A 17,542-nucleotide genomic window follows, 5' to 3' on the forward strand; every position below is an offset into this window, starting at 1 on the left:
AGTATTAGCAGCAATGTAGTAGTAGTAGCAGTATAGTAGTAGTAGTAGCAGCCGTGTAGTAGTAGTAGAAGTATAGTAGTAGTAGTAGTACTAGTAGTAGTAGTAGTAGTTGTTGTAGTAGTAGCAGTAGTAGTCGTATGAGTAGTAGTGATGGGTTCAACTGTTGGTGAAGTCTTTCTTGTGCTTCAGTGTCTGTTTTCATGATTCATCATATATTATCTTCCATATCAGGTTCGATTTCTTACCACCCTGTTGAGATATTATACGTACAATATAACCTTTAACATAGATCATAACAACCATCAAGGGAATTATGAAACACACACTCTGAGCTCTTAGTATCCATGTACAATATTTCAATTTCATTCCTGGTGAAAAAGTACATCTGGTAGAAATGATAATATATTAGCTTGATGTTAATTTAAGGCGTATATAGTTTCTGATAGCTGTTTATAACACAGTGAAGAACATGAGTTGATGCTGTATTTGTCCATATTTCTCATGAAAATTAATAACCAACAATGTCTTGGTGAGTATGAGGTTGTCGTTGTTGTTTCTGGGTTTTTGAGTGGATATTTGATATTTGCCATTCCTTACACAGACCCATAACAGCTATGGGGAATATTTTTCAGTGAGTTGTCAGATTTCAGACGAACCCTCCAAGCCCAAACTTTTACATTTTAACCGCTTGGCAGGCAGGAGTTGAACGAACAAGACAATTAAGTAATATTATTTGAAATATTGACAACTCAACCCAAAAATATATCTATCTGAGGACTTCATTGACTTCTGATTTAACTGTTCTGAGGCTTTTAAATCATTGTAAAAGCAACACTGTAAGAAGAACCTTTTACCCCACCCCCGGATGAAGTCAGTAATCACTGTTCTAATTGGTCCCCCCTCTCATGTCTCTCCTCTGTCGATGTCCGCCATTGGCTGTGGGATTGCTTCAGGGCAGCAACAGTGATCTGATTGGCTGGGACAGGAGGGATCCCCACCAATCACAGTGGGATGCAAAACATATTTACATTTTAATACATATTTAAAATGACTTCTTAGCTAACCATAAATATCTCCACACTCAGTAACATCCGAACTCAGGGTTTTAATATGTACTAGTAATGCCTGACTCAGATTGTATTGTTACTTGATAATGCCTGCAGCAACCCGAGCAGAATAGTGGTGCATGTTGACCACTTACACTTACATCAACACTCTGGGTTCATGTAGAGGTGACATCCCCCTGCTTACAGAACCCATGGCTGCCCCAAACATGGCTGAACCAACACAACACCATGGTCATGGATGCCCCATGGATCTTTACCATAGCTGGGCTGTAGACACGGCTAGACCTGGGCCGGACAGCCCGCTGGCTGGAGACCTACTGGGCATGCAGGCTTCCCCAACCCAACCTCCAGACGAAAATGTGTGCAGGGCACGACCTTGTAGGAAAGGGGGAAATGTTGTCGGCACGTTTATTCTACCTATAAAGACACATTTACATCAAGAGGTTAGGTTGGGTTACCCAGTGGGCAAAACTCGTTGAAAGGTTATAAACTGGATGTAATGACATAATTTCAATCAGCGTGACGTAATTACAACCATATTACAACAAGTACATATTTTCCAGTGAAATAAATTGTTTGAAATTGTTTCAATAAAACAAGATTACAACCAAACTGGTTATAGTGATGTAATTTAAACCAATATGATGTCATTACAACTATATTACAACCAAGGTTGTTTTAGTTGTAAACTGGTTGTAAGGATGGCATCATATCAACCAACTTTGCCCACTGTTTTTTACTCCAGCCCTGCTCCAACACACCTGACTCCACTAATCAGCTGCCTCATCGGCATCTTTGATTAGCTGAATGTGGTGTGTTAGCTTGAGCAGGGCTGGAACAAAAGCCTGCACTTGCAGTAGCTCTCCGGGAGAAGGATTGGCCTCCCCCGGGCTAGATGATGGTAAAGACTGAGTCAATATTGTCAGCTGTCCATGTCTGCATTTTCCTATATTCCTCTAATATCAATTTGGTCCAGACCTGTATGTGCTCCAGCCAACATAACATACTGTATACTGTGTGAATGGTGGCCATGACGACAGAGCACATGCAGATGTGGCACCAGGCTCTTCTCTAGCACAGGGGTCGGCAGCCCTGTTCCTGGAGTGCCACAGGTACTGCAGGATTCTGTTCCATCTAGGTACCTCACCTGACCAATTGATCAGTTCAGTGATGGCCTAAAACCATTACACACCTGGTCTTCCAGGTTGGTTAAATCAAAAGCATGAAGAGCCTGTGGCACTCCAGGACCAGGGTTGCCTACTAATGCCCTAGTATAATGATATATATGTAACTTTATCTATTTATCTCATCTCCACACTCTTGTTTAGTGGATATTAATGTTACCATGTAATGTACATGTTAGTTAGTTAGTGTACTGTGTATGAGTCAGTGGTGTAAAGTCCAACTGGCGTCACTGTAAACGTACCTGTACCTGCGTGTACCTGTTTGTCCTGTTTGGTGTTCGTCTGTTGGTGTGTCTACCAGACTAACTAACGTGCAGAAGTGACAGCGGAAATATTATGATCAAATGCTTAATCCTACAGAGATGGGGCCAGGAGTTCTTCCCAGACCACAAGACATGACCAGGAAAGACTCTAGGCACTAGCGGTGATAGCTAGCTGTAGTTTTGTTCCTGGTCAGGTCATGTGGTCAGGAAACAAATCACCTGGACCTATACATGTACCGAGACCAACACTACAAATACCAAGCATGAGTGCAATTCTGTAAGGTTTAATGCATGTAAAGAATATGATTCTATAGATTGTAGAGCTCTAAATGACTGAGATGAATTGTTCCATAGAGCTGACTTGTAATGCATGTCACAGATTGTCTTAGCTATAAATCTCTCAGTTCAACCATGCTGTGGCTATTATCTGTGTGACATCAGGGCTTCATTTGAAATGGCATCCTTTTCTCTTTATAGTGCACTACTATCGGCCCTGGCACCCTATTACCTAGAGAGTGCATTACTTTTGACCAGAGCCCCGTGGGACTTGGTCAAAAGTAATGCACTATATAGACAATAGGCCAGATCCTGGTCAAAAGTAGTGCACTTTATGGGGAATAGGGTGTCATTTGAGATAATGCCCATGTCTGCCTGCCAGACAGACAGCTTCTAATTGCATCTCTTGCTTTTTCTTTTCATTGCGTCTGTGGAAACCATCAGGCTATGGTAAGTCAAAGCCCTTTATAAAATGATAACATTATACAAAATATATCTGGGTAAGTTGTTCTATTTCTCTCTGTCTTCACTTGTTGTTAGGGCCTTGATAATGAACAAGAAGCTCGCTAGAGGTACATTCTTTGTAGTAGACATCCTGGGATGTCTGAATCAGACAGAGAGTTGTGTTTCTGTGACAGAGCTGTGTTCAAACACTATTTTAAATCATTTGTAAATAGTTGATCTGTGCTTGACTGAGCTTGCATGGCTTAATAAACTGATAGAATAGTCCCAAAATTCCTAACCCCATTCCCCAACCAGCTTGCTCTCCAGAAAGACTAAAGAAAATGGTCAAAATATTTGAAAGATTTCAAATAGCATTTTAACCCACTTCTACTTCCGTGAGGGTCTGTGATGGCTGGGGCCAGGACGTTTGTTGCTCCATCTCTTATCTTCTCAGTTGGTCTGGCTGTTATGGCCGCGAACAAGACAAAGGGCTAATCTCTCTGTGCTGACTCCAAATGGCACCCTATTTCCTATAGTGCACTACTTTGAGCAGCGCCCATAGTGCTCAGGTCAAAATACTGTACATTACACAGGAAATATGGCATCCATGGGAATGCATCCTGATTCTGGCTCTACAACTATAGAGACCGGCTGAAAGTGAGGAATAGACAGTTATTTCTACGGCAGACACCACCGTAATACGATAGTCATGTTCAGCATTAGAAGGTATTTGACCCCCCCATGGCCCTGCTTCTAAAGGACAGTGACAATCCTATTGCAGTGCTAGAAAACCACTTCGTTTGATTATTAATATGGTGTCATGGTTCTTAGTTGCATTCATTTAGTCTCTTCTTGTCTCTCTCTCTCTCTCTCTCTCTCTCTCTCTCTCTCTCTCTCTCTCTCTCTCTCTGTCTACTCCCCCCCTCCTCTCTCTCTCTTTCTCTCTGTCTACTCCCCCCCCCTCTCTCTCTCTGTCTACCCCCCCCCCCCCTCCGCTCTCTCTCTCTCTCTCTTTCTCTCTGTGTACTCTCCCTCTCTCTGTCTCTCTCTGTCTCTTTCTCTCTCTCTCTCTCTTTCCCAGACTCTCGCTGCTCGAAAGGCAGGCATCTCGTTCGCCCTGGTGACTAGATCGACCCTGAACAACGAGGACCTGGTAGGTCGCCCCACTCACTGTCTGCATGTAAATCACTGGACAATCAGATCACCCAGGGGTAAAAAGGGGGAGGGGCTAATGTGATGGCCATGCATTAAGGCAAAAGCACTGCCACGGGGGGTTAAGGGGGCACACAGAGTTGGGGGTTGGGGAGCTTTGACACATACAGACATGGACCCCTGCAGCCATGTTAAAACTGTCAGCGTGTGTGTGTGTGTGTGTGTGTGTGGGGGGGGGGGGGGTGCTTTCATTGTGTCCGTCCACAAGTGTGTGTGTGTTCAGAGATGAATGTCACAAGAGCTGCTTGGCATTGTACTGGAACTGTCCAGGAAGTGTCCAGCTAGAAGATAGATTTGGTCAGACTAAATTACTAGATTAGGCTGCTTCATCACTGTAGAGAGTAGATTAGCTTTATTAGCTTGTCAGTACAGTAGGAATGAACAGGTAGAGAGTAATGCTGCTGAGAGACAATCTGCTTAATGATGAACACTGCTGTGCTGTGCTGTACAAGAATCAGAAAGAGAGAGAGAGAGACATTTTAATCGATGGAGGGAGAATTTGTTGTCCTTTCCTCATCTCCTTCCCTCCCTCCAATCCTCATATCCTTCCCTCCCTCCAATCCTCATCTCCTTCCCTCCCTCCAATCCTCATCTCTTTCCCTCCCTCCAATCCTCATCTCCTTCCCTCTCTCCAATCCTCATCTCCCTCCCTCCAATCCTCATCTCCCTCCATCCAATCCTCATCTCCTTCCCTCCCTCCAATCCTCATCTCCTTCCCTCCCTCCAATCCTCATCTCCCTTCCTCCCTCCAATCCTCATCTCCCTTCCTCCCTCCAATCCTCATCTCCTTCCCTCCCTCCAATCCTCATCTCCTTCCCTCCCTCCAATCCTCATCTCCCTCCCTCCAATCCTCATCTCCCTCCCTCCAATCCTCTCCTCCCACTAAATAAATAAAGATAGTTGGATAGGATGCTACATTTCCTAATATCACTAATGCCGTACCTGTAATGCTGTCTATCACAATACAGTCTATCACAGAAATTGACATTATTGTAGGTAACTATTACGTTAATGTATAAGGTTTGTAGGTAACGTTATTACACTGTCAAAGTAATGTTTATTATATTGTTATTACAGTAATGTAGTTTACTGTATTACAGTTGTGTAGTTCAGTGGTTTTCAAACCTCTCCCCAGGGACCCTCAGATGTTTATGAATTTTTTTTGTAGCCCTGAACTAGCTCACCTGATTGACCTATTCAAGGTCTTGATAATTAGTATGCTAGTTGGATCAGGTGTGATAGTTTTAGAATTGTTCAAGTAAATATAATGGCTGGGGGTCCAGGAGAGTTTTGAAAACCCCTGTATAAACCTCTTAAGGATCCGCCCCTTTTTTAAAAATGTTTGCCTAAAATGACAAACTCAAATCTAACTGCCTGTAGCTCAGGACCTGAAGCAAGGATATGCATATTCTTGATACCATTTGAAAAGAAACACTTTAAAGTTTGTCAAATGTGAAATTAATGTAGGAGAATATAACACATTACATCTGGCAAAAGATAATACAAAGATTTAAAAAAATGCAAGAGAAAGGCCATAATGAATTATTCTAGCCTAGGCGCAATTTAGACTTTGGCCACTAGATGGCCACTAGATAACAGTGTATGTGCAAAGTTTTAGTATGATCCAATTAACTATTGCACATCTATTCAAAATGTTGTATCACGACTGCCCAAATGTGCCTAATTGGTTTATTAATATATTGTCATGTTCATAATTGTGCACTCTCCTCAATAGCATGGTATTATTTCACTGTAATAGCTACTGTAAATTGGACATTCCAGTTAGATTAACAAGCTTTCTGCCCATATCAGATATGTCTATGTCCTGGGATTTTTTTGTTTCTTACAACCTCATGCTAATCACATTAGCCTATGTTAGCTCAACTGCCTGAGGTCGGGTCACCGATCCTGTAAAGGTTAATCAGAGTATAGCTGCAGAATGTGCGATCTGTCGTTCCATGTGTAGTTGCATATTATGGGATCTGTAGTCCTTAGTGTAGCTGCAGATTATGGGATCTGTAGTCCTGAGTGTAGCTGTGGATGGGAAATGTAGTCCTAAATGCTGCTGCATATAATGGGATTTGTAGTCCCGAGTGAAGCTGCATACAGGAGTAGTAGTCCTTTTGTGGTTTTAAGTAGGGCGAGCAGATGTTGGTGTTTTATCTGCCAAATTGACAAAAGAACATCCCTAAGAGAACTGTATCTCAGATTACACTGTAAACATCCATATGCTGCTGAGAGGAAGAGGATAGGAATGAGAGGAGTTAGGAAAGAGGGAAGAGAGATTAGAGATTAGAGGAGATAGGGAGGAAAGGAGAGGAAAGAGGATAGGGAGGAGAGGAGAGAGGAAAGAGGGAAGAGGGATTAGAGGAGATAGGGAGGAAATGAGAGGGTATAAGAGGAGAGGAGGAGTAATGGAGAGAAGAGGAGAAGAGAAGAGAGGAGCATGGGAGAGGATTGAGAAACGGATGAGAGAGAAGGAGGAGAGGAAAGAAAAAAGCAAGAGAGGAGAGGAGAGGAGAGGAGAGCGCAGTGACGGCGTCACAGTGAGCCAGTCGGGTGTCTCTAATGTCATTAATCCAGCAGCAGGGAGATTGACAAGCTAGTCCACTCAGGACAGATGTTTTATAGCCAACTGCCCTCCTCCCCCTCTCTCCCGCTTGCCCTCCCTCTCTCTCCCTCTCTTTTATCTCTATCTCTCTTCTCTCTCTCCGTCTCTTTTATCTAGCGCCTTGCTCTCTTTTCTCTCTCTCTCTCTCTCTATCTCTTTCTCTTCTCTCTCTCTTTCTCTTTCTCTTTTCACTCTCTTTTCTCTCTCACTGCTTTGCTTTTTGGAGCAGAAAGATCAGGCAGAGGATGACTGTCTGTGTGTCTATCTTCAGAAATGGAAATCTCTACATATAACAAATGCACACTAACTGGACAATACATTGACCCCGCACATTGACTCTGTACCGGTACCCTCTGTATAAAGCCTCGCTATTGTTATTTTACTGTTGCTCTTTAATTATGTGTTACTTTATTGCTTATTTATGGGGGTATTTTTCTTAAACCTGCATTGTTGGTTAAAGGTGTGTAAGTAAGCATTTCACTGTAAGGTCTACACTTGTTGTTTAATCGGTGCATGTGACAAATAACATTTGATTTGATTTGACATTATATACACTGGCGTTGGGGAACTTGCCAAGTTGATATCTACCGTAGTTGGTAATTATTGGCTACATATCCATTTACTATACATCTATAAGCATTTCATGAGCTTGTTATAACAGGTCCCAACCACAATATTAAAGGTTCATGGAATATATTCTTAGCATATCTATACTGCATTCATGTCATTCTATGCAAGAGCTCATATTTAGGTATCTTAATAATAGACGCATTATAACAATGACAGCATAGTGTCATCATTATGTCTGTTATCAGAAGTGTGCTTCTTCCATACCAGTGTTAGTGAATATGCCAAAAGGCCAAACCATGTTTTGAAAATGATGCTGATATATAGCCTGCACCAGCTCCATGCCCCTCACCGGCCGGTATAGGCCCATGATTTACCTTCTTCTTTTTCAATGGTGCTTGAAGATTCTGCCACGCTGGTATGGCAGAAGCACACTTTTGAGAACAGCCCAAATGATGACACCACTCTGTTAATGTAATGATGTATCTATTAAGATACCTAAATATGAGCTCTTGCATAGCATGACATGAATGCGCTGTAGATATGCTATGGATATATTTTGTTAACCTTTAACAATGCGGTTGGGACCTGTTATAACACGTTCAGGAAATGCTTTTTTTCAGGAAATGCTTGTAAATGTGTAATAAACGCATTATGGATGTAGTCAAAGTAAACCAGACATTTAACATCTCTCTCTCTCTCTCTCTCTCTCTCTCTCTCTTTTTCTCTGAGATAGCTAGCAGCTAATAGTCATGCAGACAGCTGGTAGCTGGCAGGTTTCATTCTTAAAAGTTACAGTGAGGATGTGACTCACCTGATACTTATCCACGTCTGACAGGCCTGTATTGAACACGACAGGGCGGAGGGGAATTAAAAATGCAGGGATAAAATATAAGAGGAATGGGAAAAGGGTAGAGGGGGATGCTCTTATCCAGTGCTCTCCTCTGGGGCTATAGTTTTAAAGGGCTCAGCAGCCTGCTCTGTGGTGTGTGTGTGTGTGTGTGTGTGTGTGTGTGTGTGTGTGTGTGTGTGTGTGTGTGTGTGTGTGTGTGTGTGTGTGTGTGTGTGTGTGTGTGTGTGTGTGTGTGTGTGTGTGTGTGTGTGTGTGTGTGTGTGTGTGTGTGTGTGTGTGTGCGTGTGTGTGTGTGTGTGTGTATGAGAGAGAGAGAGAGAGAGAGAGAGCGAGAGAGAGAGGGAGGGAGTACAGTAATTTATATTAGAGTGAGGGGAGGGAAGGGAAGGAGTAGTGGAGGCTGGGAGAGGAAGAGAGAAAGAGGGAGAGAGGGAGGAGAAGTACTCAATCGAGAAATCGTCATTGTGTCAGGGAGGGCAGTATGTCACCTCTCTATGTCTCTCTCACACTGTAAAAGGCAAATTTACTGCACCCATTGATTCTTTCAGTACAGTGGCTGGCAACACTCGCTAGGGATTCAAGCCTCTGCTTTCATTCTCCAGCAGCACGGCTGATCACAGCAAAACACACACACACATCACACATGCACGCACGCACGTCAATTCAAAGAACTTTATTGGCATTGGAAACATGTTTACATTGCCCAAGGAAGTTGAATAGATAATTAACAAAAGTGAAATAAACGATCAGAAAGTAACAGTAAAGATTACACTCGTAGTTTGCGTTCCATTTCAGGTCAGGGCTCTGTACAGGCCAGTTAAAATCTTCCACAACGATCTCAGAAAACCATTTCTGTATGGACCTCGCTTTGTGCACGGGGGCATTGTCATGCTGAAACAGGAAAGGATCTTCCCCAAACTGTTACCACGAAGTTGGAAGCACAGAATATAATTTCATGCTGTAGCTTTAAGATTTCCCTTCACTGAAACTTAGGGGCCTAACCCGAACCATGAAAAAGCCCCAGACTATTATTCCTCCTTCACTAAACTTTATGGTTGGCACTATGCATTGGGGCAGGTAGAGTTCTGGCATTCACCAAACCAAGATTAGTCCGTCGGACTTACAAATGGTGAAGCGTGATTCATCGCTCCAGAGAACTCATTTCCACTGCTTCAGAGTCCAATGACAGCAAACTTTACACCACTCCAGCCGATGCTTGGCATTGCGCATGGGGATCTTAGGCTTATTTGTGGCTGCTTGGCCATGGAAACCCATTTCATGAAGCTCCCGATGAACAGGTATTGTATTGACGATGCTTCCAGAGGCAGTTTGGAACTTGGAAGTATGTGTTGCAACCGAGTACAGACGTTTTTTACGTGCTACGCGCTTCAGCACTCAGTGGTCCCGTTCTGTGAGCTTGTGTGCCCTACCACTTCACGGCTGAGCCATTGTTACTCCTAGACATTTCCACTTCACAATAACAGCACTTACAGTTGACCGGGCAGCTCTAGCCGAGCAGAAATTTGGCAAACTGACTTGTTAGAAAGGTGACATCCTGATGGTGCCACGTTGAAGGTCACTGATCTCTTCAGTAAGGCCTTTCTACTGCCAATGTTTGTCTATGGAGATTGCATGACTGTGTGCTCCATTTTATACACCTGTCAGCCATGGGTGTGGCTGAAATAGCCCAATCCATTCATTTGAAGGTGTGTCCACATACTTTTGTATATAGTGTAGTAGAAGTAATAAAGGAAAATAAATAGACAGATACATTTAGTTTGTATTTACAATGGCATTTGTGCTTCACTAGTGGCAACAGGTCACACATCTAGCTGCTGTGGTGGCACATTGTGGTATTTCACCAAATAGATGGATATGTAAATTTATCAACATTTTATTTGTTTTCAAATTCTTTATGGGTCTGTGTAATATGAGGGAAATACAGTATGTTTCTCTGATATCGTCATTGGCAGGAGGTTAGGAAGTGCATCTCAGTTTCCACCTCATTTTGTGAGCAGTGGGCACATAGCCTGTCTTCTCTCAACAGTCAGCCGGCCTCTCTCAATAGCATGGCTATGCTCTGTACGTAGTCAAAGCTTTCCTTATTCTGCCACGGTGTACTCTCTGTTTAGAGCCTAATAGCAGTCCAGTTTACTTAGTTTTTTCATTAATTACTTGACACATTGGAAATAATTATATTTTTATTTTTGGTTGGGTCAAATTGTGCTGCTGTCCTGGGGCCCCAGGACCAGCAGCCTGCTCTGTGGTGTATTTTAATAATTAGGTATCTTCCTAATTCTGCTCTGCATGCATTATTTCGTGTTTTACGTTGTACACAGAGGATGTAGTTGCAGAATTCTGCATTCAGTCTCAATTTGGTTTTTGTCCAAGTTTGTGCTATCTGTCACACCCTGACCTTAGAGATCCTTTTTATTCTCTATTTTGGTTAGGTCAGGGTGTGACTAGGGTGGGTAGTCTATGTTTTCTATTTCTTTGTTGGCCTGGTATGGTTCCCAATCAGAGGCAGCTGTCTATCGTTGTCTCTGATTGGGGATCATATTTAGGCAGCCTTTTCCCACCTGTTGTTTGTGGGTTCTTGTTTTTGTGTAGCTGCCTGTGAGCAGCCCAGAACATCACGTTTCGTTTGCGTCTGTATTGTTTTGGTACTTTGCTGTTTAGCACTACTAGACTTTATGTTAAGTTTTGTATTTGTTGTTTTTTCGGTGTTCATTTAATAAATTTAAATGTACCCCTACCACGCTGCGTCAGAATCTGAAGTAAAATTGGTCAAACCGTGAGATCTTGTTGGGAAAGTAGCCTTATTAGAAAGTAGCCTATAGCAGTGTAGGGTCAGCATAATACACACTACTTTTAGTGCACTATATGGAGCATAGGATAGCATTAAAAAGCAGCCTAAAGCTGTGTGTGGTAAGCATAATGTACACTATAAGGGGAATTTAGTATTGTGGGACACAGCCATTATTATCATATTAGACGGTAGCCTATAGCGATGGGGTTTAAAGCAACACAGTGCTATAGCTCATTTAGGTTTTAATGAGACTGGACTGACCCTGGAGACACTTGACCTTTACAGCGACCTCTGGCCTTAGACCTTCTCCCTTTACCTTTAGGGGTTTGTGTGTCTGTTTTATAATCTGACATCTGACCTCTCAATTCCTCCTACTTTCTTTCTCCCCTCTCTTTTCTTCTCTATTTTTCTCGTTCTGTCTCTCTCTTCTCCTCTCTTTCTTCTTCCTCTGCCCTCCTCTCCCCGCCCTCTCTCCCTCCTCGGCCCTCTTCTCTTCTCCTCTTGACCCTCTCTCTCCCTCCTCTGCCCTCTTCTCTTCTCCCCCTCTCTCTCCCTCCTCTGCCCTCTCTCCCTCCTTTGCCCCCTTCTCCTCTCCTCTCCCCCCTCTCTCTCCCTCCTCATGCTTGTATTGGACCCTCCCTCTCTTCTCCTCTCCTCTCACCTTCTTTCTTCCACCTCTGCCATCTTCTCCTCTCCTCTCCACACTCTCTCCTCCTCTCCAGAAACTGCATGTGTTTAGGAAGACGTTGCAGGCGTTGATCTATCCCATCTCGTCTACGACGCCTCATAACTTTGAGGTGTGGACGGCCACCGCCCCAACCTACTGCCACGAGTGTGAGGGCCTGCTGTGGGGCATTGCCAGGCAGGGTATGCGCTGCTCTGAGTGTGGTGTCAAATGCCACGAGAAGTGTCAGGATCTACTCAACGCCGACTGTCTACAGAGTAAGGAAATACACTCACACACAGGCTCACTCCCAGAAACACAGGTTTGCACTCCCACTAGCTCGCACGCACGCACACACGCACACACGCACACACACACACACACACACACATGCACAGGCTCACACACACACACACACACACACACACACATTCATATGTGGTTACGGATTCAATGCAACAATGGGAGAGTTCTATCTTCCCTTAGTTGCAATTTATTCCGCTATTATTTACAATGGGAGCTATGTTAGCACTGTCCACTGTCCTGTGGTGCTAAACTTCAGAATCCACATTCTGTTGCTGTCCACTTCAGTGGTGCTGAATCGCAGATGCCTGCTTTTACAGCTTGTTTGTTTTACTCCATATAGCATACACAAGCTGCCGTGTGTGTGTGTGTGTGTGTGTGCGTGCGTGCGTGCGTGCGTGCGTACGTACGTCCGTCCATCCGTCCGTACAGCTGTTGACTCCAGCCTTACAGGGAGGGTGTCTCCTCTGACTCTCAGTATGACATTACTCTCTGCCTCCCAGCTTGCTTTGAAGTGTAGCTAGCTCTCAAATGTGTTTGTGTTTGCACTAAAACACACTCACACCCTCTACATCTTGCTACTGTAATGTATATTTAATCTGATTCCCTCTGTTCTACAGTAGCAGGTCATGTTTTGGGTAGTATCTAGAGGTTTATCCTAGTGTGTTTTGATTGGATAACAGTAGACGTGTGACACGTTAGCCCCAGGACCGTCACTCTCTGTAACTGGATTAGCTCCACTCTGAATGATAGAACTCTCTGTGTGCGTCCCAAATGGCCCTCTATTCCCTACATACTGCACTACTTTTAGTACTGCACTACTTTTAGTACTGCACTACTTTTAGTATTGCCCTATGAAGGGAAAACAGCGTAATTTGGGACGAATACATAGTGTTTTATTCAAATGATGATTCAGATTTAATTTGATTTCAATCGCAGTTCATGACCTCGCCAAAGATGACAGGCGAGATAACTCGAAAAGAGCGAGAGGGAGGGGAGGGGCTTCCCATTGTGTTCTGGGGACAAGATACCCAAAAGAGAAAGGTAGAGAGATAGAGATAGAGACCACAAAGAGGCCAGAGGAAATCTAAGGGTGGGGGACAAGAGTTCTAAGCACAATGCTGTGTGTGTGTGTGTGTGTGTGGGGGGGGGGGGGGGGGGGTGCTTTCATTGTGTCCGTCCACAAGTGTGTGTGTGTTCAGAGATGAATGTCACAAGAGCTGCTTGGCATTGTACTGGAACTGTCCAGGAAGTGTCCAGCTAGAAGATAGATTTGGTCAGACTAAATGACTAGATTAGGCTGCTTCATCACTGTAGAGAGTAGATTAGCTTTATTAGCTTGTCAGTACAGTAGGAATGAACAGGTAGAGAGTAATGCTGCTGAGAGACAATCTGCTTAATGATGAACACTGCTGTGCTGTGCTGAACAAGAATCAGAAATGTTCCTGTGTGTGTGGGTGGTGTTCTAGGGGCGGTGGAGAAGAGTTCTAAGCACGGTGCCGAGGACAAGACCCTGAACATTATCATGGCCATGAAGGAGAGGATGAAGATCAGGGAGAAGAACCGGCCTGAGGTGTTTGAGGTCATCCAGGAGATGTTTGGGATCTCTAAAGAGGACTTCACTGGACACCTGAAGACCGCCAAGCAAGCAGTGCTGGAGGGAACCTCCAAGTGGTCCGCCAAGATCAACATCACAGGTTAGTAGTACCAGCACTAAGAACTAAGCCCTCACCCCTAGCCAAGCAGGCTATACTGGAGGGAACCTCCTAGTGGTCCACCAAGATCAACATCACAGGTTAGTAGTACCAGCACTAAGAACTAAGCCCTCGCCCCTAGCCAAGCAGGCTATACTGGAGGGAACCTCCTAGTGGTCAACCAAGGTCAACATCACATCTTAACACAATCACTGAGGCCTGGTGCTGGGAAGGTTTGCTGGACTATAATAAATGTCTTCAGATCGTCTTGAGCAAGGCACATAGCTGGAAGGGCGATACACCACTGTGGCTGTTTCTGTGCTCCGCCCTACAGGTGATGTGTGTGTGTGTGCGCGTGTATTACCTTGCAGCGGTGCGACTAGAGCATACAGTTCCTCTGGGCTAAATTACACCAGGTTGGGCTGAGCTGAGCTATATTATTGCCCAGCTTGCATTCCTGCCATTCCTTGTGTGTGTCAATCAATCCCCAAGAGACTGAGACAGAGAGAAAAACTGCCTCACGCTCCCATCTATCTCTATGGCCTTATCCAACGTCCTGTTTAGGAACCGGCTTATTGACTCTTTATTTATGTATTCATTTGATGAACACAGACACACATTGATTGTGTAGCACTTTGGCGGTAGATAGATAGGCAGCCATGAGATGCGAATGTTCTGCATCAGCTAACTGCTACATCCCAGCCCTGGATCAGTGGATTTGTATAGACTGGTATAGGAAGGAGAATACAGTATACTTAATAAACTCCCTCTCTCCATCACTCCTTTTTTTCCATCTTTCCACCCTTACCCCTCTCACTCTCTATATCTCTCACCCTCTCTCTCTCTGTCTCTTTCTCTCTCTCTCTTTTTCTCTCCATCACTCAGCTCTGTAGTTGCGCTATATTTTACTATATTATACAGAGCCAACATAGACATCAGCCGTTCTCTGCCTCTTTCTATTCTTTCCACCTCTTTCCACTCCTCCCTCTCCCTTTCCACATCACCCTCTCTCTCTCCTCTACCCCTCTCTCTCTCCCCCTTTTCTCCCTTTCCACTCCTCCCTCTCCCTTTCCACATCACCCTCTCTCTCTCCTCTACCCCTCTCTCTCTCCCCCTTTTCTCCCTTTCCACTCCTCCCTCTCCCTTTCCACATCACCCTCTCTCTCTCTGCTACCCCTCTCTCTCTCCCCCTTTTCTCCCTTTCCACTCCTCCCTCTCCCTTTCCACATCACCCTCTCTCTCTCCTCTACCTCTCTCTCTCTCCCCCTTTTCTCCCTTTCCACTCCTCCCTCTCCCTTTCCACATCACCCTCTCTCTCTCCGCTACCCCTCTCTCTCTCCCCCTTTTCTCCCTTTCCACTCCTCCCTCTCCCTTTCCACATCACCCTCTCTCTCTCCGCTACCCCTCTCTCTCTCCCCCTTTTCTCCCTTTCCACTCCTCCCTCTCCCTTTCCATATCACCCTCTGTCTCTCTTCGCTACCCCTCTCTCTCTCCATCTTTTCTCCCTTTTCACTCCTCCCTCTCCCTTTCCACATCACCCTCTCTCTCTCCGCTACCCCTCTCTCTCTCCCCCTTTTCTCCCTTTCCACTCCTCCCTCTCCCTTTCCACATCATCCTCTCTCTCTCTCCGCTACCCCTCTCTCTCTCCCCCTTTTCTCCCTTTTCACTCTCTCTCTGCCATTTCTTCCCTATCTCTGTCTATCCCCTGTATCCCCTTGCTCTCTCCCTCTCATCCCCTCTCCCCCCCTCTCTCATTGTATTGTAGTTCTTGCTGCCGGGGGCAACACGAGGCTGTAGCTTCTCATTTGTGGTGTCTTTGAGAGCCCGGCCCACCAGTCTCTGTCAGCGACAGCAGAGGGGCTGGCTGGGGGAGTTATGTACCATGAATAATACAGTGTCACTCATACATATTTAATACCCAGTGTCCTTTTACCTTTTATGGGGCTGGGAAATACTACTTCCTGTCTGAGATGGATGATTAAGGGTGTGTGGAGCAGGGTGTGTGGAGCAGGGTGTGTGGGGGGAGCTGTTAATGGGGTATAGGTTGTGTGTCTGTGTTGGTGAGGGTGTGTGTCTGTGTGTGTGTGTGCCTCATCTATAGCCTGGGAAGACAAATAGTCTCGGCAAGAGTAGCTAACCTAAGTATTTTTGTCTTTCAGCAAGTAGTTGTTGTTGGTATAGTCTGGCTAGGGCATTTTATTGAACCTTTATTGAACCTTTATTTAACTGACGGCCTACCAAAAGGGAAAAGGCCTCCCACGGGGCTGGGATTAAATGAAAATATAGGACAAATGTCAAGTTGAAGATGCAACATATCACACGAATTGCAAAATCTTAAAGCTATAATATGTAACTTTTTGGGCGACCTGACCAAATTCACATAAAAATGTGAGTTATAGATCTGTCATTCTTATTGAAGGCAAGTATAAGACGCGGTAGATCTGTTCCATGTGCAGAGTTTCTATGCTTCCTGTTGTTAAGTTTAGTGTTTGCATCTTTTACCATCGGTTTTGTACACCAGCTTCAAACAGCTGAAAAACTATATTTGGGTTATTGAAAACATGTTTAACAGAGATTTAGATGGTACAATGATTCTCTAAACTATACACTGAGTGTACAAAACATTAGGAAACACCTTCCAAATATTGATTTGCCCCCCCTTTTGCCTTCAGAACAGCCTCAATTCATAAGGGGTATGGACTCTCTGCAAGGTGTCGAAAGTGTTCCACAGGGATGGTGGCACATGTTGACTCAAAAGCTTTCCACAGTTGTGTCAAGTTGGCTGGATGTCCTTTGGGTGGTGAACCGTTCTTGATACACACGGGAAACTGTTTAGTGTAAAAAACCCAGCAGCATTGCAATTCCTGACACACTCAAACCAGTGTGCCGGGTAAAAACTACCATACCCCGTTCAAAGGCACTTAAATATGCACCCTCTAAATGGAACACATACACAATCCATGTCTCAATTGGCTCGAGGCTTACTCCTTATTTAACCTGTCATCTACCCTTCATCTACACTGATTGAAGAGGATTTAACAAGTGACATCAATAAGGGATCATAGCTTTCACCTGGATTCACGGGCTGGCCATGCTTTCCTCCTAGCTACCCCAACCCCGGCCAACAGCTCCACACCCACACAGCTACTTGCCCGAGCCTCCCCAGCTTCTCCTTCACCCAAATCCAGAATCCAGATAGCAGATGAAAGAGCTGCAAAACCTGGACCCTTACAAATCAGCTGGGCTAGACAATCTGGACCCCTACAAATCAGCTGGGCTAGACAATCTGGATCCCTACAAATCAGCTGGGCTAGACAATCTGGACCCCTACAAATCAGCTGGGCTAGACAATCTGGACCCCTACAAATCAGCTGGGCTAGACAATCTGGACCCTTACAAATCAGCTGGGCTAGACAATCTGGACCCTTACAAATCAGCTGGGCTAGACAATCTGGACCCTTACAAATCAGCTGGGCTAGACAATCTGGACCCTTACAAATCAGCTGGGCTAGACAATCTGGACCCCTACAAATCAGCTGGGCTAGACAATCTGGACCCTCTCTTTCTAAAAAGTATCCGCAGCCATTGTTGCAAC

At 44.7% G+C, this 17,542-nt stretch overlaps 1 protein-coding gene across 1 annotated transcript in view; it reads left to right on the forward strand.

Annotated features, from left to right (window-relative positions):
* Nucleotides 1-17,542, forward strand: part of LOC110506127 (protein unc-13 homolog C) — a 301,686-nt gene that overhangs the window by 45,873 nt on the left and 238,271 nt on the right. The window contains exons 6-9 of the mRNA XM_090222664.1: nt 3,235-3,240; nt 4,316-4,387; nt 12,009-12,228; nt 13,723-13,950. Of these exons, the coding sequence (XP_090078790.1) occupies nt 3,235-3,240; nt 4,316-4,387; nt 12,009-12,228; nt 13,723-13,950 (526 nt within the window). The remainder of the gene's footprint in view (nt 1-3,234; nt 3,241-4,315; nt 4,388-12,008; nt 12,229-13,722; nt 13,951-17,542) is intronic.

The sequence above is a fragment of the Oncorhynchus mykiss genome, chromosome 26, assembly GCF_057628025.1.
Source record: "Oncorhynchus mykiss isolate SJ-2025 chromosome 26, ASM5762802v1, whole genome shotgun sequence".
NCBI lineage: Eukaryota > Metazoa > Chordata > Actinopteri > Salmoniformes > Salmonidae > Oncorhynchus > Oncorhynchus mykiss.